We start from the raw sequence: 23,535 nt of genomic DNA on the forward strand, positions 1-23,535 counted from the left end.
GCGGTAAGTTTGTCAGCCTTACGCGCCGGCCGCTTTTTTTTTTCTTGGCACTACAGCCCCAGTGGGCCTAGGCCTACCTCCATGAACTTCTCCATTCACTTTGGTTTTTCTAGATCTTAGACATTTGGTAGGACTCCTTGGGCGGGTGATCAGCTCGTCGCAAGGCCTCTGACTGTACACAAACACAGAAAAACGCACACACACAAACTAAACATCCATGCCCTGAGTGGGATTCGAACCCACGATCTCGGTTTCCAAGCGAGCGAAGACAGTACATGCCTTAGACCGCTCGGTTATCGTGACTGGCTTATTACTGTTTTACTCAGTATAAAATAGTCTTAAGCCAGTTGGGAGCAGTAATTGCCAAATTTTCTGTTCAGACATTATTTCATGGTTCACTGGCAGAGTGTAAGGAGTACAGACAATGAAAGGTTATGGCTGTGGTGGAGACTTGCCATTTTTCCTCATCCATTGCTTGGCAAAAAAGGGGCATGGATCTCCCTTGTCATTTATCTGACATATCCTATTCTATTTGGCCCAAGAGTAGATGGTACTTTAATAAGCCATAGTGTGGTCTTCATATCACATTGACTAATGTGCAGACTTTGATATATATGTATATATGTATTCTGTTTCATTCCTCTGTTTGTCTTTGATTTTACAAACAGGTTTCCATCATATTGCAACTTATCTAGTCACCCTTCTTCCTCGCTATACTTTTGGGCCTGATACGGCCATCATCAGGTGTTGTCTATCTAGCTAATATTGTTGCAGTGCATGTCACAGTTATGTATCATGTGTGAATGTGATATTTCCTCTGTTTATGGCATGATCATACCAAGTTTCTTGAAAATTCATGAACTTATTCAGAAGTTATCAGGGGGGAGATAGACATGCGGATATGATACTGTAAGCCTAGCTTTCCTTATCTTGTAAGGAAAAGCAACTCCATTTGTCTTCTTCCTCTAAGCTACAGGACTTCATGCTGGCCTTTTGGATATGTCTTTGATAAGAAGGGGTAAAATAACTGCACACATATGAGGACTCTGTACCATTCATACAAAGTGACCAGCTTGCATCTTACTGTTACTGTTAGTTCTTGCAGATTTCTGGATGCTGGAAAAGAGATTTGGTACTGTATTTACATTCCTGTAATTGTAATATTCAGAATTTATTTTTGTAAAACATTATACATCAGATTAATTTGATCATACTGTATTGGATGAGGCATTTGAAAATATTTTTGGATTTAAGTTGTATGATTTCTCATAGATGTAATATGTTAAATGGTGAGGAGTTGTATGTCCTTTGAGGTAAAGTAAGAGTTGAAGTTGCTCCTGTGCTTAACTAACTAAGCATTAAGCTGTGAATACATATGGGAGACTGGATGTATAGATCCACATTCTCTTGATCTTGGCACTAGTTTGAGGCAAGTGGTTGGCTTCATGCCCTGGCTGCTTTATCCCTGGGGAAAGAGCCCCCAGTACCCATTGGATAGGACGCTGGGTGGCCCCCATTCTGTCTGGACAGCATGGAGAAGAAAAAGTTCTTGATCTTACCAGGACTCAAAGTCTGACCCCCTTCAGTCATCTAGCCTGTAGCCAGTTTCTATACTGACTACGCTATCCTGGCTCCTTTAGGTAAATTAATATAACTATTAATTGGTTTTGAGTACAGGTTTCATTATTTTGTTGCCAACATTTGATCCCACTCCTTGTTCTGTCTCTGTATAATTAACATGGTGCAGGGGCTTCCTTCAGCAATTTTATATTACCTAGTACCTTTTATGAATTAAATTTGTAGTCTAGTTAATTATGTTGTCAGTATCTATCTAGCATTGAATAGTAAATAATGAATTGGGGATGTGGGAGGAAGCAATCATGGCCAAATTTGAGATGCTATCCCAGCATCTGCCTAGAGGGACAGGAAGCCCATTCTCTGAATGTGATAACCCTGACCAGGCAGCACACTATCAGATCTTCAGTCTTGGGCATCATCTCTGACCCAGCACTTGGTTGATTACAGAGTAAGTTCTTTTTATTGTGATGTCAGTTGTGAATACATAGTTACCCTCACAGTGTTACATGTATATAAGTTCAATAATATAGGCCATATAAATGAAGCATATTTCTAAAACAGATTGTACCATACATTTTAGATTAAAATCAACAGTTTAACCATGGAAAAGAATGAAACTTGATAGTATCAATCATATTTTGTAATGGTACTTGAACATGTTCTAGCTTGTGTGTTGACTTAAGTGGCAGTCATGTTTTAATAAAATGCTGGGAATTGAGTGTTAGTACCTCTTACATGTATCTTTATTTCATATAATCATAAGACCACTGTATAATCTTAGAAATATATAAATGTAATTCTGTTTTTTAATCTAGTTATGAATCATAATGTGATGTTTTGGGGGAATTCACATTAACAAGAAACAGAACAATATAATTTAAGATGTTAAATTTTTATTGATTTAATGGTTTTTCTTTCCCCCCCCCCCTTCAATTCTGAACANCTGAACAGAAACAGTTTTACTGATGTTGGGATTCAGATTTATGAGCTGGTTACTGCTTTCTGCAAGCTCCACTATTGATACCCGCCCTCGCTGTTTTACAAATCTGGCTACTGCTTCCAGTTCTTCTGGTGATATATATATAAACTTCCCTCGGTCATCCACAACTCCTGGAAGAATAAACAAACATTATTTACATGGAAGACAGGGCAGACTGTCCCCTTACCATTTCTAAAGCATTAACAGCATAAAGGATGAACCATAGCAGGGACATGAAACAGTTATGAAAAAGCAGTATTGCATATACTACACAAGATTTTAATTAAACGAACAGCAGAATATATTTCAAAATGTTTGGTTCTTATTCTATTTTTAGTATAACTTTAGGGATGTTCTAGTAGTCAGACATTTGTACATTCCTAACATGATAGAATGAAATCTCATTAGATATTTCCAAATGTTTATTTTATATAGTCATTCTTCATAAATTTATAAGACTGTTTCCAAATGTAGGCATGTAACTGCTTCATTGCATTTGTAGAAACTCAACTGTAAATGTAATGTTGTCCCTTTGCTTATCTGTCGAGCACTACGACATGAAGGCACATGGGGGAGTGGATGAACAGGTCCACATTTTCTTGACCACAGCACTAGCTGGAGGTGAGTGGTCAGCCAGCCCATAGCCAGTCACTATACTATCAGGCCTCCACTCAACTGTGCCATGTATTTTAATATGCTCACAATGGGAACAAAGGCCCTACTGCTTTGCCCTAAAAGATAATTTGCAGGACAGCACTACTACATTTTACAGTTTTAGATTTCATGCATTTTTAAAATTCTAATTGACAGATTTTGATGACATTGCTCTGTGTTGTCGTGTAATGTCTTGTGCATCCAGCATTAAGGACTGACTGTATTGTTTATTGGCTGTTACTTCCAACATCTCCACCCGTGTGACATCAAATCTTTCATTTTTCTTTTCCTAGACAGTGAAACCCCCATTTAAGGTTTTCTATAATTTAATTTTCTCCTCACTTTAGTGTTCAAATACATTGGAGCCCAAAGAAATCTTAAATGGGGATTCTAATTAAGATGGTCCTGATAGCACTATTTGGAGGAAAGGTTCAAATTTGCATTACTAACAATGCATTTCCTATATAGACTACTACTACCCCATTTGCTAAGCACATTTTCCCTGCTGTCACATGGTTTTGCACTTTTTAGCATGCAATAGCAGTCAAATACACTCCAAAATATCGGAAACATTGACAGTTTCTCATGGCAAATTTAGACGCATCTACATCCATCACTGAACATCCTTTAGTCTGCCCTATAGAAAACAAGTAAACCACAAATAAAACAAAATCAGTATGCTGAACAGGAATTCTTGCATAAATGTCATACATACACATAACTTGAACTAATAAAATTAAATGCTTTAACAGAAAGTAAGTGAACCCAAAATTGGGTAGTTTTTTAGAGTTTATTTAATGATTTTTTCTTCTTGGGGTGGGGTGAGTCCGCTTGATACACTTGCCACTATTTGGCCTATTATACCAGCCCCATATGATAATGAGTGCGGAGCACTTGGTGAAATGAGAACTGGCAGGGGAAACTAAAGTACTGAGAGAAAATCTGCCCCAGTGCCACTTTGCCCAACACAAATTCCGCCTGGGCTACTGCAGTGGAAAGTCGGCAACTAATGACCTTAGCTATGGCATGGCTGTTAATGACACCGTTAGTACAGAGGCTATACAGAGTTGATGATTAACGAATGCGGAGCAGTTGGCGAAATGAGAAGTGGCAGAGAAAATTGAAGTACATGGAGAAAACCTACTCCAGTGCCACTTTGTCCACCACAAAATGTGACCTGGGATTGAACCTGGACCACCACATTAGGAATCTGACTATGTGTCAAAAGAATAACATACTGAATCCAACACACACGAAAATTTTTATACAGGCAAAAATGTAGGTGAGAATTATAACAAAGTGAACATACCTGTAAGCAGTCCTTCAACTTGCAGCTCTTGGATTCTGTCAATAACATTTTGTGTCTTCAATTTAAAATGGGCAGCCAAATCTTCTAACACAACTACCTTCATGTTCTGTAATAAGAAGTGCTGGGATCAACTTGGGAACATTCTATCCTTCGAATGCTTCTGTGCATAATTTTCACTAGAAGAGTTTCTATATTAAACTTCTCAGAAATAATTTCAGTGAGTATGAACCAGTGCCATGTCTGTAATTGTTGATGTGTAACAGTCTTTTATAGCAAATTTGTAGGTATGTTTCTGGGAAACTGATTTATTTTTCTTACAAGGAATGAGAGTATATCTAGCTACTGCAGGAATCAGGAATGAAAATATGAACATTCAATACCTTGATGTAATTTATAAAGTCCTGAAGTAGATTGTTCTGTTCATCTTCTCTGCCACCTTCATAACCCTCCTCCTCTACACTGAACGCAGTTTTCATTTGCAAATACTCTTCATGCTCTTGACGTTCCTTTTCCTCACGTGCCTTCCTTTCTTCTTCAAGTCGTTGCTCCTCTTCTTGTTTTTCCCTCTCTGCAGCTCTCAGTCTTTCCTCCTCTGCTTGTTCCTGCCTCTTCTTCCTTTCCTCTCTGGATTTCTCTTCCACCTGCAGACACAGAGCGTAGATGTATTGCACCATGTACAACAGCATATATGCAGAAGAGATTCTCTGTAAGTTCTATTTTAAACATTATAATGTGAAACTATCCTGAGCTTACTTATGATATTTTATAGTTCTTTAGTATTCTGAATACCAGCTTGGAGCTTATGAATTGAATCATAATGAATTTCCTCCAGTCCTTCAGCAACAAAGACATGCTGTAATTTAATAATTCACTTGGATGTGCCATAGCTCGACTCTCTGTGGTCTAGTGGTCAGGGTTCCTGGCTATAGATCCAGAGGTCTGGGTTCAATTCCCAGTGCTACTAGATTTTCTGAGAAGTAGTGGGTCTGGAACGGGGTTCACTCAGCCTTGTGAGGATAATTGAGGAGCTATTTCAAGGAAATACAGGCTCTGGTCTAGAAAACCAAGATTAACGGCTGAGGGGATCCGTTGTGCTAACCACGTGACACCCCTCTATCCACTATAAAGTTGGCACTAGCTTCGTCAACAAGTGGCAGTCGCTCGGTCAATATTGTTTACTTGCGGATTAAAAGCAGTGGAGTTTGTTTCAGTTCTGCCATAGCTGAGGCTGTTATGTGCTTGCTTAACACCACAGTGCCTTGCCTTCGGTCTGGGATGACTTCATCTGAGATTTATGGTGGACAGAGGGGCACTGGTGGATGTTCCTGAGTTCCTTTATTCTCCCTGTTAATCATCATCCTGCTCCACACTTGTCGGTCACCATCCCATGAGGTGTGCAATAGACCTGACTGAGCAGCACTTATCATATCCTTGGTGTTTGAGTTTGGAGGATTCATCTAAGACTCAGCACACAAAAAACAGGAAAGGTATGTTATATTTAATACAAGCCAAATTAAAATCCAGTATAATATACCTCTCTCTGAGCTTTGCGCTCAGCTTTTGCTTCGAGCTTGGCTCGCTTTTTTGCTCCAATTTTCCCATCCAGCAATTCGTTATCTTCAATCAGGTCTTGTGCAGCTCCATCCTCATCTGCATCATTATGCTGATGAGCTAAATAGGAAAAGAGAACTCATCAAGAGAGAAATTATTACCCCTTCTGTCCTCAGGTCTTTGAAGAATGAATGAGGGAAGCACTGTTCTGTACTTTACTTAAGTGTATTTTGTATTTAAGACTGAAGATCTGATAAGGGAGCCTGTGTTTCTGCCCCTAAATTTCAAGTACATTACCCTGCAGTTCAGATATATATGTATACCTCTTTATAAAATCTTAGCTCTACTTGCAGAAGCATCCCTGCACAAGATTAGATCTTAAAAATATGGGCATTCAGAAACCACTGCAACAGCAAAGAATAACAATACACTGAATTTATATCATGTACAGACCTAATATTGAGGATTACTTACTTTGTTTCATGGGGATATAAATTAAAAATTTTCTCACATCACTTATTTGTGTGATTTCAATTAAGTCTGAAATGACATATTTTGTAAGGAATGACCTTTCTGTCTCAAAGGATAAAAATGCAATATAATCTGTACCTGTTGCCCTCAGCCTTGCCCTTGCATTGCGTGCACCAATTGCCCTTCTTGGAATTTGTCCATTGTGAGCCCTTGCTGGAGGTGCACCCCTTACTGGAGCTGTTTCTGGAACTGATTTAATTGTTCTAATAACTGTATGTATACACATCCAAATCAATCAAGGGTAGCTTAGCTGAGTTAAAATATGGGCCATATTTTATTTTCTGTTTAATGTGCGACTTCAACTTACTTCATACGAGTACTTATATGTAATTGTACATGAAAGGTACTTTCTGATTGTTAGGTCATGATCAAATGTAAATTGAATTCAGTGTCATGTCACAAGGTTACGTTGGTATGGATCATGTATATTAGGCCCAATACACCTACTCTTACATAAATGCTTGTAGCCATTCTGCAAAAATTGACACAACTTCAGAAGCACCTTTATCTCCATACTCTTACGTCTGACATTCCTAACCTTACTTCACTGGCAGCTGCCTGTAGTTATTCTAGCATTACTGCGTACTGTGCTGACGTAAGTTTGAAACACTACCTTTGGCAGTGCGGTGCTTAAGAAGTGCAACAATAAATATAAGAACAATTAAGCCAGATGCAATTGCAAGTAAGAAAATTAGATCCATTCTTCGTCACATTACACTACACAGCACCATTGACGTAGGTCTTCGGGACCGTTCGTGACGTTTGTGAACACTGGTGACACCCCTGATTGAAGTACAACGTTAATCAAGACTAATTTTATAATAGTAGGTTGCGGTTTATTATTAATATAATACTTCGAAAGAAACATTTTTATATTATTTAAATCCTTTGAATTATAACAGTTACTGTATTATTTGAGGTATTTTTAAGAGCTTATGCAGGTAAGTACAATTTGTTCAGTAAATGAATTTCCGGTGGATGACGTGTGTCGGATTTGTTTGTATTTCTGGTTTCCAGTTCTATTTTCACTATGTTGAAATTATATAGTATTTTGACAGTTTCCGAATTAATTTTGCTTCCTCTATGTTCAGGATTGTATTTTCATATAGGAGAAACAGAGAGAAAATGTTTTATTGAAGAAATTCCGGATGAGACCACTGTTATTGGTATGTAATATGTTTGTGTTGGAAATTATTTTTTTCGCCTGTAATATGCATAATTGTGAACGTTGTTGGAAATACACATAATGGATGATATGTACGAAATCTGCTATATTTGCAGTAAATTACAAAGTGGAACTCTTTGATCCAAAGAGTGGCGGCTTCATGCCCTCGAGTCCCGGAATTGGTATGCATGTAGAGGCACGCGATCCCGATGATAAAACAATCCTTTCGAGAGTAAGTGAACATAATTATGCACCATCTTATAGTCATCAGCTGAATCTTTATAAATAGGTGTATAGTTACTTAAAATTTCTTTTGCAGGTTTACAGTTCGGAAGGAAGGATATCCTTTACATCCCACACTCCAGGTGAACATATTATATGCCTTTATTCCAACAGCAGTAAGTGGTTTAGTGGTTCACAGTTGGTAAGTGGAAAATTGAGAAATCGGTGTGCCTTAATTTATTTATTTATTTCGTCTCTAAAGATCATTGTTACATGATATAGGACAAGTCAGTTACTGTACATTGGCTGATTACAATAGTTTAGAGTTTGTATAGTGTGAGGTGGAATCCATATTAGGTCCTCTCAGCATGTCAGTTTCCATATGTCCTATTGTACATGTACTGGTGATAATGCTTATGGAGAATTTGATGGAATGAGGATTGGCAGGGGAAACCTAAGTACTCGGGGAAAACCTGCCCCAGTGCCATGTTGTCCATCACAAATCCCACTTGACTAGACCACAGTGGTGGGAAGCCAGCAACTAACCACTTAAGCTGTGGCGTGGCCTTTTGAGATAATATTGGTGAATTTGGTGATAGCACTGGTATAACGTTTCAATGTAGACTCTATATTGCAACATCTCATTACATCTGTTATCCCTACCTGGTGCAGCTTCTTGGTATCTGCAATCTCTCCAGAGTAGCCCATTCAGGTACATCTCCGACTGTGTTATCTTGGTTGCTGGAAAAAAGAAAGGAAAACTGCACAGTAGGGATTCCCAAAACTGATTATTCATGAATTATATGATTATAATTGATTGGTGTTTGTCTCACACGAGAGAAACTCATCCACTTTGTAAAAACAATGATCGAGCAGGTAAGTTTTCAAAGCGTTTTTGAACTTATATAGTACTGGTATTTCTTTAATATATCGCGGTAGATGATTTAGCAGTCGAAGTCCTACATTGTTAAAGTTGTTCTTGCATAGACTTGTATTACATGGGACGATGTGCAAGTCATCTTTTTTCCTTGTGTTGTATGAGTGTAATCCTGAGTTGGTTGTGAAATCATTTGAATTGGATTTTATGTATATTAGAGTTTCGTATATGTACAAAGATGGTAGAGGTAATATATGTAATGATTTGACAATTTGTTTACAACTGGTCGCTTTTGGGACCTGGGTCATAGCTCTTATAGCTCTCTTCTGTAATTAAAAGATCAATTTTGCATTTACCGAGTTCCCCCAAAATATCAGTCCGTATGATAACAAAGATTGGAAATGAACATAATATAACGTGCGGACAGTCTCTAGTCCAGTTACTCTTCTAACTACCCTTGGGCCAAAACATACTTTACATAAGTTGTTCGCTAGCTTTTGCGTATGCATAGTCCATCTTAGATGCTTATCTAGCCAGACTCCCAGAAATTTTGAGTGATCTGTGTAGTTGATAACAGTGTCATAAATCTTTATTGGAGGGCATTCAAGTTGTAGTTTTTGAGGATGATGAAAGGTTATTGCTATTGTTTTCTCTTTATTAATAGTTAGTTGATTCCTCTCAAACCATTCTGTGATTTTGTTTATTGTTTCATTCGTTTTCCTTTGAATTTTGTTAGCGCTATTTCCTGCTATAAAAATGTTAGTGTCATTGGCAAAGAACATAGGTTTCCCATGTTCTCTGCTGGGCTCCAGGTTGTTTATATATAACAGAAACAACACTGGTCCCAGAACGGAACCTTGTGGGACGCCATAGCTGATGGGTCTCTTTCAGGATAGGTAATTAATGTTTTCGATTAGTTTTTTTGCATCTGTATGTAATTTCTACCTCTTGTTCTCTGTTTTCTAAGTATGTTTGGAACCACCTTAGTGTAACCCCTAGTATTCCCATTCTTTCCATCTTACTAATATATCATGATCTACTAGGTCGAACACTTTTCATAAATCCAACAATATCCCTGTACTCGTTCCTTTTTCATCCAGTGCTTGTAAACCGTTTTTGTAAATTCTGTGATTGCTGTATGTGTTGATTTTCCTTTGCAGAATCCATGCTGTTTATTGTTGATTATGCTGTACTTATTTATGAATGATAAAAGTCTATTGTGCATAATTTTTTCGATTATTTTAGAAAAAACCGAAATTAATGACACTGGCCTGTAGTTCCCAACATCTGCAGTACAACCTTTCTTATACAAGGGTTTCACTTTTGCTATTTTTAGTTGGTCGGGGAAATAACCAGATGAAAATGACAGATTTATTATGTATGTTAGAGTATTTACTAGTTGAGGATGACATTTTTTAATAATGAACTCTGGAATATCATCAGTGCCCATTGATATTTTGTTACCCAGTGTTTTAATTATGTCTACCACCCCCCTTTCAGTGGTTGGGGTTAAGAACATGCTATTGCTGTTGTATTTTATTGTGTTGATCCTGTCTTCATTGTTTTGTGCTGTCGGATTGTTACTCTGGATGTGCTGGGCAATGTTAGTATAGTATTCATTAAAAACATTGGCTATAACTTTTGGATCTTGTATAGTTCCATTCACTCCTAATTCAGTGTTCTTTGGAACTTTTTGCTGACTGCCTAATTCTTCTTTGATTAAATCCCACATGGCTTTTGATTTGTTCCCAGATGATCGTATTTGCATGTTGTTGCTTAATTTTTTAGCCTCACTGATAATTTTGTTGTATATTATTTTGTATTGGTTATAATAGTTTTTAAGTTCTTCAGATGTGTTTCCTTCCTTCATTAAGCTATGAAGAGGATGCCTAAAAATTCATTGTATACATCATTTGCCTCATTTTGTTTAAGAACATGCTCCCAGGTCTCCTTTCCTAGTAAATAGTTTAGATATTGTACGTTTTCCTTGCTATAAGATCTAGCTAATCTGAACTCTTTAGTTATTCTACCTTGTCCTTTTTTGTTCTTNGCAACTTTTAATTAAGACACATAAGATCAATAATCTTAACAAGTTTTAGTGTGTGAAAATTTATTATAGTTGACAAATACACACCTTTTTAATAATTTTATAAAGATATATAAAGGCAAGCAATGAAATAGATTAGTGTAATTAGGGCACCTGATGATGGCACTATGTTGCCGAAACATGTCGTGAAGTAACAGGTGAAATTGAGTGCACTACAAGATGGCCACCGTATACATATCATGGATATATAGAAGTTAACAAGAATGAAAATTATGGCGTGTTAATGACAGAACAGCTTCACTTGTGAGAGTGGTGTACAGGGTGTTTCTTGCTGGCCTTCCCCTTCTACAGCATTTGTACACAAGCCATTACACCCATGTCCCAAAACTGACTGAAGGGTGGCCATGTTTTAGCAGTATGTACATGCATTGCCAACTATTTCCCTTTTCAGCGTGTACATCTAGATATCCAAGTGGGTGAACATGCTATTGACTATGCAAATGTGGCCCAGAGAGAGAAGCTTTCTGAGCTCCAGCTAAGAGTAAGACAACTTCTGGACCAAGTGGAACAAATAACAAAAGAACAAAACTACCAGAGGGTAAGCTTAATATACAGTGCTGTCATTTCTTAAACTTAACAGCAGTGAACTAACATTTTCCTCAGTTCATCTTAAATACATGATATGGAATAATTTGCCATTAATTGTATAATTCTTTGGGACTGTTGAACTATCAGATGCTGCCAAAGAAGGGACATCTATTTTCTTGAAACTCATGTTTAAAAAAGAATCAGAATTCTGTATTTCAGCATCCTGTTGCAACTCTTTAATTTAACATCTGTGTATCCACAGGCCATCAGTAATGCAACAGTTGTTTATTCACCATTTAACCCATAACACAACATGTTTTGGCCATAGATGGCCATCTTCAGTGTCTCACTGCATCCAAACTGTTACACTGATCTGATGTGCACCAAAACCACTTAAAAATAACAAAAATAATTAATTAAAATCCATAAAAATTTTTGTACTAAAATTAAAAATTAAACATGTTGCCTTAAGTGTTAAATGGTGAATAAACAATTGTTGCATTATTGATGGACTGGATACATAGATGTTTAAGAATCAGAAATTGAATTTATTTAAAGAAACTTTTACATTGCCTATATAATTTACATGGGGCACACAGTAGCGTAGTTGGTTGAGACACTATGCTACAAGCTGGAAGGTTGTGGGATCGAATCCCGATGAGGCGGATTTTTTTCTAGTTACCTAACCCTTCCAGCCGCACTATGGCCCTTGGGTCGACTGAGCCTCTAACAGAAATGAGTACCAGGAATATTCTTGGGGATAAGGGGCGGCCAGCACCTAAGGCTTACAACCTTACTGCCATCTGTAAGCCGATTGTGTAGAACAGGGGTCTCCAAACTTTTTGAACCGTGGGCCACATTAGGTAATTCAGCACTTTCAACGGGCCGGATGAAATGAGAAATTAATAACTCTAGGTATATGAGTTTTATTGAAAGCACAGAATTTCATAAACTAAATACAAAGTACGTGAGAATAAATTATCGTATATTAATGGCAACAGAAAGTAGCAGCAAATGCTCATATTTTCATCACAAATTATATTAAAACAATTAATGTGAATGATGGAACTCTTTTTGCATTCTTAAAACCTGATTAAATTGAAGTTCAAATTTTGAAATGCTAATCACAAGTAGCGACTTTAAAAGTTAATCGGGTAAATTTGCCCTGTATTTCGACTTGATGTACTTCATCTGGGAAAAAAGTTTGTTCACGCAGATACATCGTCCCAAAAATGGAGATAAATTTACAAGCAAATTTCTTTAAATTTGGAAATTGCTCAGAGTTCAGAAATTTATAAAATTTGATCAAATTTCCTTCCTTGTATTTGTCTTTAATATGATAATTTTCCTGAAGTTCAATAATTTCCATTTGAATTTGACTTGGGATATCTGCAGCATCACAGTCAAATGGATTTTGAAACAATCTAATTTCCTGAGCACTGGCATCCAAATCAGCAAATCGCTTCCGAAATTGTTCTTTCAAATCTAAAATGACTAAATTTGCAAACAAGGAATGAAATTCTGCTTCACCCTCTTTATGCAACTCTGCACAGTATAGCATATGAACAAAGTTACAATTTTTCACTTGGCTTTCCAGAAGTATCAACTTTGCTCTGAACGCCTTGATAAGTGCAAATAAATCACAGACTAAGTTATTTTCACCCTGCAACTTTAAATTCAAATGGTTCATATGGTTTACCAGATCAGCAAAAATGCTAATTTCCAAAGCCACTCGGTATCTGATAAAAGTGGTTCGTGATGGTTTTTCTTGGTAAGAAATATATCAGTTTCATTCCTGAGCTGAAAGAAGCGTGAAATAACCTTTCCACAGCGAAGCCATCGAAATGCAGTATAATATGTCAGGTCAATAAGCTCGGAATCACATTTACCAGTACTCACTGGAAAATTAGTTCACTTGGCGCATTTCTGCACAATTCTTTCGCGGGCTGCATATGGCCCGTGGGCCGTAGTTTGGAGACCCTTGGTCTAGAAAATGTGAGAGCCTTGACATCTCAGAACCCTATGAGCCTTCATGGCCTGTTACAGGGATACCTTTACTTTTTTACTACCTATATAATTTACTTTAGTAACCAAGGAATGCATTTGAAAACTTTCTTAGGCTTTGGTCCACTACAGTTGTTGCTTTCATGAAATACAAGACCATGCCTTCTTATTAAATAATATTATTAACTGAGAAGAAATAAAAGTATTGCCACTTAGTTACTAGTGGGTAACGATCTAGCCCTGTACTCATTTGTGCCATGGAAACCACAAAACATCACATTTTGTGTAAAAATATTTATATTTCAGATATTCTGAAACAGCAAGGGATATATGAACTTGGAATATAAATAATTGTGGCACGTCAAGGAAATATAACGTGACTGACTCAGTCAATAAGCCTTAGCTTATCAGTGCTGAAGGGTTTAAGTAGTTCCACATAATCTCACAACAAAAGAGATGGGGATTTAAATTGTCATAAAAAGAAACTGTCAAAAATGAATGTAATTTATGGAATTTTAATGATTTTTCATGCAGATTTGGTAAGTCCTGTAATGTCTGTAGGATATGAGGATGTTTACATTACCATAGCAAGCAGAGAGAGACCTGCTTGCTTGCAGGTCCACTAGAATTCAGGATGATGTTATGTTTCTGCAAGTTCTCTTTGGTTTTGTCACTTACTGAAAACATTCCATCATTGTGTTATTTTGCAATAATCCAGAATCATTTCATTTTATTGTACAGTATCGAGAGGAACGTTTCCGGCAGACAAGTGAGAGCACTAACCAGAGAGTCTTGTGGTGGTCCATTACACAGACATGCATCTTACTGGTCATGGGAGCATGGCAAATGAGGCATCTCAAGAGTTTCTTTGAAGCAAAGAAGCTGGTATAATGTTTAAGAGTGGAAATGAAGCGTCATGGTGTAAATAAATTCGTGTTCAAAGTACTCACGCTGATAAATATTACATTTGTTCACTGTACGCTACATAAGCTTTGTAAAAATGCAACAGGCTTGAGATACAAAACAGTTGATAGCTGCATAAGATGCAAGTCCAGTCTGCTCTACCCAGGGACATGCTGGAGCACTTTTCTGGACAGCATCTTGTTTATTATCTTTTTTGTGTGTTTTGTACTTTTTTGTTCATCTAAACCGGTAGTAATGCGTCATGTGGCTGTAAATTCTAAACCTTTGTCATTGTGATTCATTTTATGCAGCCTGCTCTTGGCAACTCTGAACTATGCCATTTTTTAAAAGTAGTGTTTCCAAGAAACCCGTAAAACCATTGTCATATACAAAGTGAAGGAAATTATTAAAATTAAAACAAAATTATCCTTTTTATACCCTCACATTTGTTCACACCAGTCTGTTTCTTGCATTGAAGTTATAGTGACAGTAGAGATACTGTAATTAGATTAGCCCTTTCTTTGAGTTGTGACCACTACTAAAAAGAGAAAAGTAACTTGACGGGGCACAACTGTACAGATTTTCCATGTGGCAGAGAAACTTTTGCCTAACGATGGATGCCAAGAAATTAATTCAGGGGAAACAACGAAAGGCCACAAGAACAATGAGTCATATCTTGCTACTTGGGATGTGCTCAGTTTATTCAGGACAGTAGCACTAAGAAGAGAAGTGGGAAGGCCCAAACAGAGATTACTGGAAGATGTAGAGAATGATTTATGAGAGCTGAACTTGAAGAGATGGAGGCAGAAAAGAATGGGCAGTCATAGAGGAGGCCAAGTTCTTAGAGACTGTTCATCCAAGGACTGAGTGAGTGAGTCTTCTGTGTGAAGGGGGATCTTTAAATCATACCTGGGAAGTTTCATAGAAATGGTATACTATGAATATGTTCTAGCTTTAGAATGAATTGAAGATATTCATTTTAAGGGGTTTTCTTCGATGAGAAGTGAATGGGCGTTCATGGAGACCTTGATGTCTAATACATCTGCCAGATAAAAAAAATGTTTGGGTGAAATGGAAATTGTAAATTAAGAAGTGATAGATTGTATTTCTCACTGCAGTCAAGACCTGCCTTAATGTAAAAGGCATTGAGAAATAAACTTTAGATCTAACATTCTGCAGTTCTTGATGTATAATTTGTCCAATATATACTTGATTGTCTTGACCAATCCTGTTAATCCTGAGATAATTCTTTTTGCTTTTACCATGAGTTAGTCCACAGGTTAGAGTGGTTAAGTACTTCATTAAAACATTAAGTAGTCAAAGTCACCTCATGGTTGACTGTCTTGGTGCTTTACCCCTGGGGGGAGAGCTCCTGGTACCTGTTGGCTAGGAAGCTGGGTGGGCCAGAGCCAGTCTGGACTTGGTGGAGTATAGCAAAATCTCTTGCCACCACTGGGATTCAAACCCTATCCATCCAGGCTCAGGTCATTGGTTTACACTGACCTATCCTGGCTTCTATAGGTATACAAAAGAAAACCTGGACTGAATGATACATCCTATTCTGTTAACAACTTACAAAGAAATGATTGTAGTCCTTTAATACCTTGATATGACCATAAAACAATATAGGATAAACGCTCTTCCATGAATGCTTTCATAAAAACACCAGTAATCAGGTAAGCCAGAGAAAATATGTGTAATTTTTATGAATTAAGTATAATTAATTTTATTTATATAACTGATGGGATTTGTTCTGTTGTCTTTGACTATTTTTATATCTACTGGTCTTTCAGTCACATAAGGATCCATGGAATGTGAATAAATGACTGAATGAACTCACTCATGGAGCTGAGCCCCTCTGGAGGAACTGCCAATTCTGCAGCTACTCAAGAATTTCCCAGCATTTTATGAAACCCGAAGGTTTATTACCATGTTCACAAGAGCCTCCACTGGTCCCTATCCTGAGCCAGATCAATCCAATCCTATCTCTCTATGAACGGAATTATGAAATATGTAGTACCTACTTCATCAAGATTTAGAAAGAATTATTAAGGCATAAGTCACATAATTCTGTTAATAGGATTGTAAAGTATTAACACTGCATTTCTAACTGACGTTATCAGATGCCTAGGACATAAAACCATAACAGAACAGTTTTTAGATGCAAAACAAATGTAGCTTAGGAGCCAATCATCATATGTGGTGAGGTACTTATAAATGTGATGATTAATGTAATGTGTTAATTGTAACATGTCAGGGAGAAACTGTATTGAAAGAAAACTGAATACCGTATTTACGCATGTATAGGCCGCACATTTTTTGCCAAAAATTCAAGAGGAAAACTGGGGTGCGGCTTATATGCGAAATCACACTTCATTTAAAAAAAATTATATTCATAATTAGTAATACAGGGTGTAATACTCCTGAAATAATATTCCAAGAAAATTATTTTTTCTATAATTTGTCTGAAAATTGTGCTGTGGCCTATACATGCGTAAATACGGTATATGCAAAATGCAAGATCACAGTTGATATCATTAGCACAAATGGCAACACCAAATTGATGTGGCAAATATTGTTGATTCTTGTGATGTTCATTTATTTGTTGTATAAAATCATGCTATCCTATTTTTGTGGTACTTGTGAATAATGGACATTGGCAAGGAGTTGCTGTAACTGGGTGAGGATGCAGAGTGAAATACAGGCCTATTTTTATAACCTAAGATCTGTACTGCACAAGAGAAATTTTAAACTTTATTCTATGAATTCCACTGTCTTTAATTTAAACTACAAAAGTCCCAACCAGTAATGTCCAAAAGATCCGGGAAACCATTTTTAAGGCTTATGCAAGTTATGTTTCATAGTCTTAGTTAAATTAGTTACACAAGGTATTTACAAAAACCAAAATACTCAGATGCAAAATGGTCCTTTAATGTTGTTCCAAAACAATTATACAAAATATCTAGTATCAGATTTTTCCCCCCCATTACAATTAGAATGATCTATACACATTCTCTGCTAACCACTGTTGTTTTAGTCTGTTTGTCTTCCTTCGGCAGTGGATCTGGTGTACCTGGTGGGGAAACTTCAAGGAAAACTTCTTGTGAAGTAATTCTAGTTACAGATTCACCCTTTTCTGCAAGAATGTCTTCAATATTTTTCTTCTTATCAGAAAACCACTTCAGATTATCGGCAATCAAATGTTTAACACTACACCCTTGACAACATACAATCACAACCCCTTGTTGGTATGAAAGTTTTGATATATGTGCCACATTACGAGTGTTACACTTTTTACATGTATATATGAGCTGGAATCGTCCTGTTATTTTAGCAACAAACTGTTGCGATTGTAATTCACTGTCTTCCGACTTTGGCTTATCAGCATCTTTTATATACCCACTTTCAGTATGTACAATATTTCCACTTTTCTCATTACACACTTCTAATGATTCTTCAGCACCCTTCTTTTCGCAGCAGTGCACCATATCTTGGTGAAACTTGTGATGTGGATATGGAGGAGAAACTGGTACGGTTCTTAACCTCAACAAATCAGTTCGGCTAGTATACTGACAATCATTTCTTTCCGTTAGTAATGGAAAGTCATTCATCCGACGCTTTGTTAATTTTCGAACAATGAATTTTGTTACCTGACGACTGGTGAACATCGTGTCAACCTAAATTCTGACCTAAATTAAATAAGTACACCATACGCCTGCAGCAGACACATGTCAAGCGTCTCTAGCGCTGCGCACACTGAAATGAAAACTATCGAACCATTCGATTGTTGCAAACATCGTTGAATAATAGGTACATCTGACAAGAAAAAGTAAACATCACCACGCTCACCACACTTTCCTCCACTCCACAACCTGCAGACCGGTCCGTTTCAAAGTAACATATTTCTCCCACCACCAGCGTCAAAGGGTAATCTATGCAAGAAACCAGAAGCAGGCTGAAAGTCGAACGCTTCCACCTTGCAGATTTCTTGCTTGGCGTACTCTTCGACCCTGAAGACGAAGGTAATGCGTGTTCCTCCGAAACGTCAGTAGACTTCTATTAGACTACACAGCATTATATCCCACATGATAGTACTCTTCATAACATTTGCTCGTTTGCTTCATTCTGAAAGCACTTTAAATGTAATTTGACATTACATTTGCTAATATTTATTAGAGTATGAAATATAAATGGAGTACACTCGTAATAAATGGAAGGTGCTCTTAATTTTCCCGTATATGCTTTCGTCATCAAGAAGTATATCACATCAAAGTTATTTACATGCTATAGCATATCATAAAACGAAAACGGCGACGAACAGTTTTCATATAAATTTATTGTGCAGGAAAACTAACACAACAAGCATATTTTTCTTTAAATACCTTCTTCAATTAATTCGTAATTTGTTTTGCTTTGGAAAAATAATTTTAGAAATTACCTCTGCAGTTGATTTGGTCGAATGCCCCAAAATTTCCACAGGTGCAATAGCACCGTTTGTTCTGGCTGCGGTTTTAACAGAATTGATGAGTCAGGTTTGGAATTTAACCTGCCAGAGCGTGAAGCTGACCACTCATCTCCATATAGTGCCAACGTTAAGAATGTGTGGAGCTATACTTCCAATCTTTCATGCATCTTCATGACTTCGTCCTTCATTAAGCACAGAGGTAAGTATGCCTAATAACGTTAACCCCAAATATATTCAATAGCCGAAAGAAATAATACTTCGAACTACCTGAAATGTTATGGGAGTCTGCAGGCAGATCACCATTCTTGTCCTTCACCAAGCTGTATGTATCTAGGTTCGTGCGTTTAAGGGTGAAGTTTGTTCCGAAACACAACGCAGGGCAGGATTAAGACTTAGCGAGGGTCTGAGTTATAATAAAGATGAGGCCCCAATAATTTTTTTACATAAGAATGAAATATATGCCGTTGTATATGTAATGATAAGGATACGCTACTTGGCAAGAATCACACAGCTGCACCGGAAAAAGCAATGCCTACTCCACCCCTAATCTGTTTTCGATTTTTGCAGCTGTTCCCGCGTGTTGTATCCATCAGTCCAATCTGACGAGAAACATTCAGACTTTTATTATGTTCCGAGATTTACAAGAGAATGTGCTGTACCGTCCGTGATTTTTCTTTCCGGTATTTATAGGCTCCTCAGATTGCCAGGCCCTAAGCTTTAGCCTATCAAGCTTTTATGTAAATCCGGTAATGGCACATCATGATGGGGTATGGATGACGTGGAAGTAACATGTTTTCTAATCCCTGGAAGTAGCACTAGACTTGTTCTAGACCGTTAAATTTGAGGGGGGAGGGCAGTGGTCAGATTCTTGCTTTGGAAAAAGAGATCCCAGTAGGAGGAGATACTAATCTGAGGGAGAAATTAAAATTTATGCCTTCCTGGAAATCGATCCCAGACTGCCCAGCTCCTGCATTATATTTCATATCAGATCACAAATTCGAATCTTAACATCTTTACTTATTATGCTGTCAATACTTGTTCCGCATCTTTAGTTCAATAAACTCCATGGTCTGTAGTCCACAAGCGAACTACACCGACCGAGCGACCGCCGCTTGTCGGCGAAGTTAGTGCCAACTTTTGCGGATAATGGGTGTCGCGTGGTCAGAGCAACGGATCCCCGCGGCCGTTAATCTCGGTTTTCTAGACCGGAGCCGCTATTTCCTTGAAAGCGCTCCTCAGTTATCCTCATGAGGCTAAGTGGACCCCGTTCCAGACCAACTACTTCTCAGAAAATGTGGTAGCGCCGGGAGTCGAACCCGGAACCTCTGGATCTGTAGGCAGGAACTCTGACCACTCGACCACAGGCGCTCTTTAGTTCGATAACGTTCTACAATCCATCAGCGACTCCCTCTTTCTTCTAAATGTCACATTTTTCGGGGATATGTAGAATCACGTTATTTGTATATATCGGTACTACTGAGAATGTCCTTGTGATAAATTTTACTATCATGGATAACATTCATTTAAAACCTGAATTAGATTTGTGAGCTTCTGCGAAAGTTTGCGTGCTTCCGACGTGGTTAAATAAACGGATTTTTGGAAATATCTGACATGGAAGAGATTTCATGTTTTTTTCGGATACATAAAAAACAGACTCCGTGGTCTGTAGTCCGCAAGCGAACTATACCGACCGAGCGACCGCCGCTTGTCGACGAAGTTAGTGCCAACATTTGCGGAGAGAGGGTGTCACGTGGTCAGCGCAACGGATCCCCACGGCCGTTAATCTCGGTTGAAAAAAACTGTTTCCGTCTGTGAACATATAAGACACTTATGTTCTTTGTAGGCCACCGTGTCAGAATTTGAAAGGAACGATCTCACCTTTTCCTTTAATTATCGCACAAAAATCTATAATGTATATGTCCTTTGACACCGCACGCAAACGAATCCTATCTTTTGAACACTGAAAGTAGGCCATGAGAGACCGCCTGGAGAGGCGACCACCAACAGAGCTCTCCGACTCTTCGTGTAAATGCAGGAGCCAAGTGAATCATTAAGTATAGCTTTATCTGCACACAACTTGACCCGTTCTTATGATATCTTGCGTAATCACCAGTTTGAGATACACATACTTTCTCTGTTATTGGAATCTTGCAAGAGGAGGAAATAACGCTGAAAATAGCATACCTTAAAAGTTGTTACTTTACTTAAAGACCATACTGATCACACTGGCCGTGAGGTCTAAGATCTGAAATATCTTCGCCCGCTCGAACTACGGAATCGTGGGTTCGAATCACCCTCGAGGGGTGAACATCTGTCAGCATTTTTTCTATGTTTGTGTTCTTCTGTATAGGTAGCGGCTTTGCTATGGGCTTATCACCCTCCCAATGAGTCCTGCCATCTGTCTATATGATCCATAGTACTAGAATAATTCTGATGGAAGCAGGCCAGAGGTCCTAATACGTCAATGTAGAAGAAGGTGAAGTATAAGACTATTTAAAAATTAAGCAGGGCAACTCCACTACTTTAGAGACGAAAGGTCTGAAGATCGTTTCCTGAAATTATTTATCCGAAACAGAATATTTCATAGAGCTTACAGTAGCCGTACACTGATTCCATGGAAACTATGGACGAGATACGTGTAAATTCATCACTTATAATAAAGTTTTACTTCTGTACTTCCCATGCGACGTGATTGGTGAAGAACTGTATCAATAAATGTAGATGTTATTTCCTCTGACAGTACGCAGAACCTTCGCAATAAAACACACATAATTTATATCACACTTGAGATAGTCAAATTGCTTTTCTTTGTTTTCGTTGAATTTACAACACACCAAAAATGTATACAGTGAGTGCCGCAGATCTATTTTCTTTTTCTGGGCTAATTTACAACACTATTTCTGCGTGGGCTGTGTAGTATGGACTGAGATGATGAACGTTGAATTGGCATTAGATTAGAATTTCTGTACTTTTGTCTTATCTGTGTGAAGCAAAAATAAGAAAAGATTTTAGGCTACGGGCTGGACGGTCGAGGGGTCGGAGTTCAACTCCTGATACGGACAAAAATTTTCTGTTCTTCACGTTGTCCAGACCGGTCCTTGGACCCTTTCCCCAAGGATAAGGCAACCAGGGAGTGAAGCTGATAACTCACATCTAATTAATGCCGAGCTAAAGAATATATGGCTCTCTTCATCCGCTTCCCCATACGTCTTCATGGCGTAGTGCTCAATTATTTAAGCGAGGGACCACTTTACTTTATCTATAAAATTTATAGACATGTAAAAATAAATTCCTGTTTTCGTGGAACGTGGTACTTCGTATTTTAAACAACACAAACGTTCAACAGTGTATTACAAACAACGTAGCCTACGTGGTGCTGCGAACCGTTTAACTGTGCCTACGTGCTTAGCCAATAAATAATTTGATTTTAGATTTTATTAAATTTATTTTAATAGAAAACACACCACGACTCCTCACATGATTAAAATTTCCCTCATCCGCCCCGGACCTAAAACGAGCTATGCACTAATAGTAAAGTATCAGGTACACGCTGTACTCCGTTTTATGTCAAGAAAATCTGGATTCGAGAAATATTCTACTGGTAAGATTCGGGGACGCCGGTCACGGTAGCCGAGAGGTCTAAGGCGTACACTGTCTTCGCTCGCTCGGAAGCCGGGATCGTGGGTTCGAATCCCACTCAGGGCATGGATGTTTGTGTGCGTTTTTCTGTGTTTGTCTACAGGTAGAGGCCTTGCGACGAGCTGATCACTCGCCCAAGGAGTCCTACGGTATGTGTAAGATCTAGTAAACCGAAGTGAAACGGAGAGTTTCATGGAGGTAGGCCTAGGCCCAAATTGGGGCTGTAGCGCCACAGAAAAAAAAATTCGGGGACAGCGAGAATGGAAACAAGGAACAATCCTTATTCTGCCCGCTAACGCGGTTGCCTAATCTGTTACAGCGTTAGCGCATGGGCTGGAATCGTGGTTGACATTGTTCTGGCTGACAGGTTAACTCCTCAACAATCACATGATTTTCTGGAAACTGTTCTACCTAGGCTGCCTGAAGATGAGCCTCTAGCTGTGTGGCAGAGGTTGAGGTTTCAGCGTGACGGAGCTCAAGCACACTGTGTGGAAGATGTCCTGCTGCGGTTGAGTGCGACATATCCAAGAAGTTGGATTGGACGTCGAGATCCTATTGCATGGCCTCCCTGATCTTCGGATCGAACTCCAATGGACTTCTTCTTGTGGGGATACCAGAAGCAGCATACGTGTATTTATGCAGTACCTCCGAGGACGATTCAAGATCTCGCGACAAAGGATTCAACCAGCTGAAATAATGGTCGATGCTAACATGTTAAATTGTGCTCGAGAGAATGCGGCACGGCTCGCTGCCTCCTGCCTTCAAATGGACGAAAACTGCTTCGAACACTTGTTATAACTACGAGGAACACATCAAAAAAAAAAAAAAACCTCAGTGGCCTGTAGTCCGCAAGCGAACTATACCGTCCGGGCGACCGCCGCTTGTCGGCGAAGTTCGTGCCAACTTTAAATTATAGAGGGTGCAGCCTGGTCAGCGCAACGGATCCCCACGGCCGTTAATCTCGGTTTTCTAGACCGGAGCCGCTATTTCCCTGCAATAGCTCCTCAGGTGTCCTCACGAGGA

General features: G+C 38.4%; 3 protein-coding genes across 3 annotated transcripts; 1 reads left to right on the top strand and 2 right to left on the bottom strand.

Moving 5' to 3' along the window:
• Nucleotides 1-2,479: 2,479 nt before the first annotated feature.
• LOC111872883 (DDRGK domain-containing protein 1) lies at nt 2,480-7,382 on the bottom strand. Its single transcript, XM_023867138.2, has 6 exons — nt 7,216-7,382; nt 6,681-6,791; nt 6,055-6,191; nt 4,901-5,161; nt 4,521-4,626; nt 2,480-2,688 (listed from the first exon to the last, which is right to left on the bottom strand). Exons 1-6 carry the CDS (start codon nt 7,301-7,303, stop codon nt 2,480-2,482), a joined length of 912 nt encoding a protein of 303 aa, XP_023722906.1. The 5' UTR covers nt 7,304-7,382.
• A 179-nt stretch (nt 7,383-7,561) lies between these two features.
• LOC111872886 (transmembrane emp24 domain-containing protein eca) lies at nt 7,562-15,586 on the top strand. Its single transcript, XM_023867142.2, has 5 exons — nt 7,562-7,768; nt 7,884-7,999; nt 8,087-8,191; nt 11,365-11,511; nt 14,247-15,586. Exons 1-5 carry the CDS (start codon nt 7,633-7,635, stop codon nt 14,394-14,396), a joined length of 654 nt encoding a protein of 217 aa, XP_023722910.1. The 5' UTR covers nt 7,562-7,632; the 3' UTR covers nt 14,397-15,586.
• A 1,732-nt stretch (nt 15,587-17,318) lies between these two features.
• Nucleotides 17,319-18,274, bottom strand: LOC111872879 (mitochondrial protein import protein ZIM17). The gene has a single exon (XM_023867133.2). The coding sequence runs from the start codon at nt 18,074-18,076 to the stop codon at nt 17,411-17,413; it is 666 nt and encodes a 221-aa protein (XP_023722901.1). The 5' UTR covers nt 18,077-18,274; the 3' UTR covers nt 17,319-17,410.
• Between the last annotated feature and the right edge of the window lie 5,261 nt (nt 18,275-23,535).

The sequence above is a fragment of the Cryptotermes secundus genome, unplaced genomic scaffold (assembly GCF_002891405.2).
Source record: "Cryptotermes secundus unplaced genomic scaffold, Csec_1.0 scaffold371, whole genome shotgun sequence".
In the NCBI taxonomy this organism is placed as follows: domain Eukaryota; kingdom Metazoa; phylum Arthropoda; class Insecta; order Blattodea; family Kalotermitidae; genus Cryptotermes; species Cryptotermes secundus.